The 4,800-nt window shown below is 44.4% G+C and overlaps 1 protein-coding gene across 1 annotated transcript in view; it reads left to right on the top strand.

The window, feature by feature from the left end:
- The window catches only part of LOC104392951, a 13,013-nt gene extending 9,933 nt beyond the window's left edge, over nucleotides 1-3,080 (top strand). Inside the window, exons 15-20 of the mRNA XM_010002397.1 lie at nucleotides 119-192; nucleotides 271-398; nucleotides 1,202-1,391; nucleotides 1,822-1,963; nucleotides 2,655-2,751; nucleotides 3,061-3,080. Coding sequence (XP_010000699.1) covers nucleotides 119-192; nucleotides 271-398; nucleotides 1,202-1,391; nucleotides 1,822-1,963; nucleotides 2,655-2,751; nucleotides 3,061-3,080 — 651 coding nt within the window. The remainder of the gene's footprint in view (nucleotides 1-118; nucleotides 193-270; nucleotides 399-1,201; nucleotides 1,392-1,821; nucleotides 1,964-2,654; nucleotides 2,752-3,060) is intronic.
- The last annotated feature ends 1,720 nt before the right edge of the window (nucleotides 3,081-4,800 follow it).

Genomic DNA, 4,800 nt, shown 5'->3' with positions numbered 1-4,800 from the left:
TCTAAGTGTACTCTGCTCAGCACAACCTGCCAGTCGAGTGAAGGCATGTGGAAATTGTGTCAAAACTAAAGTAAACTCTAGTCTAACTGTCCTGTTTGTAATTATATGTATCTTTCAGTTCAATAGCACAACTATGGCATATGAAAACGATGTACTCTATTTCAGGCCTGGCAATGACACACCAGTATACCAGTAAGTGTCATTCCCTAGAAGAAGGATGTCCAGAGTGTCTTGGTTTCTAAAAATCTAACATTGAACCTCTTTCCTCAGACTGAAATTTGTGTGCTGGTATGCAATCAAGCAGGCTGTTGATGTCCAGTATGAATCTAAGAAGAACTCACCACTCAGTATTAAACCAGGGTTTGGCTCTCTTGCTCTTTCATTGAAGCTTTTCAAAGGTAACATTTATGATTAGACTCTGTAGAACTACAGGACAGTTGAGGTTGGAGGGGACATCTGAGGGTCATCTTGTCCATCTTCTCTGCTTAAGCAGGACCACCTAAACCAGATTGCCCAGGGCCATGTCCAGATGAGTTTTGAATATCCCCAAGGATGAAGTGAAGACCACTTTGTGGCCTCTAACAGAGCTTTTACATTCCAGAACACAACATAAATGATCAAATATCTAGTAGTGGGTCAGACTTGGCATCACTGACACTTGTGTGGTTTTCCTGCTTAGTCTGAAGATGCTAAAAGCTTTGTGTACTGAATCTGATGTCAGCTGCTTTCTTCTATCAACTCTCAGTGTTGCTATGCAGAATTAGCACCAGATGTAACCTGGGTCAGAAAAGGAAGCTGCACAAGTACTGCTGTAAAAGGGTAACTGTGCTAGCAGAAAGGGCTAACTGAAGCCTGAGCTAAACCCTTGCCCTCACTGGAGTGGCCCTGATGAATTCTTCTACTTCTCTTCACTCATCCCTACCCCCCAGTACCTTTACAGAGACAGTTTTGAACGAGCATCTCACTCCACTGGGTTTTTGCAGGAGAAGTATCTCATTCCTGGGTCTTCACAGCCAAGGAATGCAGTTTAGAATTTTGCTTTCATTGTCAGTTCTTACTTTTCTGCCCTATTTTTTGACATTCACACGCTCTCCCAGGTTTCAGTGTTGCTGTGCTAGACTAAATGGTGGTGGAAAAAAGAAGAAAGATTGTGAATGCTTATTTTGTAAAGGGAAACCCTAACATCAATGCTTTACTCTAGATAAATCCTATTCAGAGCCCTACCAGGAGTCAGAATATCCTGTGGTAAAATACCTGAGGGAGTCACTGTATTTTGAAGTTGAACTGCTCCAGCCTAAAGATGCAAGACTGGAACTAAACCTGGATGACTGTTGGGCTACAAACTCCCAAAGCCAGGATAGCCTTCCACAGTGGCCCATCCTTATAAATGGGTAAGGAGGGTTTCTCTCTTGTCTGGGTAACTGTTCTGCACAAGGGCCCTTTCCTTAGGTGGGAAGAAAGGGGAAAAGGTCAGAAGTCAGCTTGGGTGTGTCGTTCTGCCCTGATGGGTCATTGCTGCTGGGTTGGGGAGTGTATGTTGGTGTGGGCACAGGGGCTGTGCCTCCTGGTGGCAGCTGGTGATGGGGCTGGCCAAAAGTGCTTCTGGCTAACAGCTCCCAGCTGGAAAGAAAGAACAAGAAGCATTCCCAGCTGTGCCCAAAAGCAGGAACCATGGATGGGGAAGCTGTCCCCATATCTTTAGGGCCTGAGAGAAACTGGGAAGGCAGCTCTTCTGTATTTCACCTCCTTGCTTTGTTTAAAGATCTGGTTGAAGTGATGAAGATTTAGATTAAATATACTTCCTTTCACTTATCTAAAAAGGTGTGAAAACAGCAAGGACTCCTACAGAACTGTCTTCCACGAAGTTAATTATAGCCTCAGAGTAAAATTTCCTCAACACCTAAAGAGATTTGAAGTGAGGATGTTCACCTTTTTAGAAGGCACAACTCTGTTACAAGAGCAGGTGAGGTGTCTCTGGCTATTAGCCACCTCCTTGAGGGTGTAATACTGTAAGAGTAGTAAAGAAAGACTTCATAGTGTTTGGTTCATCTCCTTTGGGGTAAGAACACACAACAGGTGTTTGCCGAAGAAAATTCACCTAAAGAAAATTTTGTTCAGTGTTCAAATACTGTGTTTGACACCTGTGTGCAGTTCTGGGCCCTTCAGAACAAGAAGGACATTAGGGGGCTGGAGCAAGTCCAGAGAAAGGAAACAAAGCTGGTGAAGGGTCTGGAGAATGAATCTTATGAGGAGCATCTAGGGGAACTGGGGTTGTTCAGCCTGGAGAAAAGGAGGCTGAGGGGAGACCTCATTGCTCTCTCAACTACCTGAGAGGAGGTTGCAGCCAGGTGGGGCTGATCTCTTCTCCCAAATAACAAGCAAGAGGAAATGGCCTCAAGTTATGGCAGGGGTGGTTCATATTGGATATTAGAATAAAGTTCTTAACTGAAAAGGTAATTAAACATTGGAAAAGGCTGCCCAGGGAGGTGGTTGAGTCACCATCCCTGAAAGTGCTTTGAAGACCTGTGAATGTGGTGTTTTGAGAAGTGGTTTAGTGGTGGCCTTGGCAGAGTTTGGTTGGACTTGATGATCTTGATAGGTTTTTTCCAACCAAAACTATATGATTCTCTGACAAAAGTATTCTTGTCTTGTAGCTGTATTTCCACTGCAGTGTGGTGATCTGCAGCACTGTGCAGCAGCCTGCAGGCTTTCTTTGTCCAAGGAAATGCAGTCCTGGGAAACACAGATTTGGTAAGAAATCAGGCATTTCCCAAGTCACTCCTGAACCTTTGCTCAGCAATGTGGCATAAGCTCTCAGGAGCTGTGTCAGGTGACAGACTACTAGTCCTGGCTTGTGCTGTACAGAAGATTAAAAGCTGAAATGTCTCTCTAGACCACAGTGCAGAACCACACCCAGCCAAGCAAACATCATCTGGAGCAGTGCTCCTCAGGAAGGAAAACAACTAGCAGAGGTTGGTGTCCATCTTAAGTTACACTACTGGAATTCTAAGTGCTCTGTTATTGTATGTCCTGTTCTGTAACCCTCTCTTCTCTCTCTAGGTGAATACACTGAGTTTTGAGGGAGTCTACAGAGGAATGGTTGAGTTGTATGAAGTTGTAGTTAAGTGATCCAAGCAGGCACAGCCTGCCCAGACTTACAAGTAAGGACATCTCAAAAGCATTTACTTGGAAAACACATTGATGGTGTCTACTGAGAAAAGGGTCAGCTAACCAGGATGGTAGTGTCTCTGTCTTTAAGTTGGTGTGTTGCTCTCATGTCCCTCTACAGCGTCAAACTCTGAGTCTTTTGTGTGACTTGCATCTGACCCAGACTGCTCAGCCCCCATGTCCAAAACTTGTGTCTAGTCACTTTGCAGTTGGAAGCATCTGGTTTGGGGTAGGGGGAGGAAGGTGGCAACAGGTGTGAAGCCAATTGTAAGTCACTGAGCTTCTGTATGAACAAAGGATTGCAAGGATCTTCATGTCAGCAAGAGAGAGCATTTCAAAGCAAGATGAGGTGAACATACCTGAGCCTGTACTGACAGGAAAGCTGTGAACTGTAGTTGTTAAGGAGTGTTGTGGCCATATAATGTCTAGGTGCCTTCCCTAGGTGGGTGGAAATTGTTCACAGGTGGCATCAGTGACTCTGTTCAGCTCAGCAAAGTCTCAGCCTAAAGGAAAAAGAGATTTTAGTGAAGTCTTGTAACAATAGTAGAAGTAGCAATAACAGTTGGACTCTGCCCAGAAAGTGTTAAGGGATCTTCCTCACTAGAGAACAAGATGCTTAGGAGCTCTTGCCTGGTTATCCTGTGGTTTGGGTTTTTTCCTTCTTAAACAGAAGGAGGATTTCTTTGTTTGTTCTTTGTACCAGAACAGTGATGTGAAAACACTTCAGATTCAATATTTTCCTGTTGTAAAGAAAATGATTGCTTAGCATGAATCGTTGTCCCTTAGGGCTAAAGCTACAGTAATGGGTGTCTGGCTTTTAATTTTATATTAAATAGAATTATGCTGCAGGAAATTTCTGTGAGGGTTAACTTGAGCAAGAAACTTTTGTGAATCTGTTTGGACTTTGTGAAAAAGCACAGTGTGTAAAAGACTGCAGCCTTGTTGCTTCAATCCCTGCACAGAGATCCCATGAAACAGTTTGTGCTGTAATTACAAGGTCATGTTTATAAATCTCCTCTGTCTTCCAGTTACCTGCTGGGCATGTGTAGTAGGTGTCTCTTACTGTCATTTTCTGAAAAACCTTGTGTGGGATTCATCATGAGGGACATGTCAAGCCCCTAGCTGTGCACCAGGACTTTTTTTCCAGTATTGGAGGCTACCATGCTAAAGGAGTCTTCTCTTGTTGCTCCTGCAGTAGATGAAGATTAAAGCCATGGAGCTGTGATGTTGAGGAATGAGATTTATGGCAGATTGGCAGTAAAAGGAAAAGGCAGAATATGTAAGCCTGATAAGGGACTGAAGAAGTTAGAGGTGGTGACCTTAGTGCCTTCCCCTGTGGTTAAGTCCAAGTTATTCTTCAGTCTATGGGCACAACCTATTGAGAAGTCAAAGGACAAGCCAGTAGTGCCAGGCCAGGGTTTTGCTCCTAAAAAACCACAAGTATGGGCACCTGAAGTGACATGGTGACTTCCCTGTGTGTGTTACATCATGCTGACTGTCTCCCAGGAAATGAGCCTGTTTATACAGTGCTGTCTCCAGGCAGCTGAATGGAAACCATCATCTGCCACGAGGGTGCTCTACTAGCACAGCATGGGCTGCCTTGCAGAGCCTGAGCCACCTTCTCCCCTCTTA

Source organism: Chaetura pelagica, unplaced genomic scaffold, assembly GCF_000747805.2.
Source record: "Chaetura pelagica isolate M959 unplaced genomic scaffold, ChaPel_1.0 scaffold46, whole genome shotgun sequence".
Taxonomy (NCBI): domain Eukaryota; kingdom Metazoa; phylum Chordata; class Aves; order Apodiformes; family Apodidae; genus Chaetura; species Chaetura pelagica.
The sequence above is the reverse complement of the archived record's forward strand: the minus strand, read 5'-3'. Positions and strand labels throughout refer to the sequence as shown.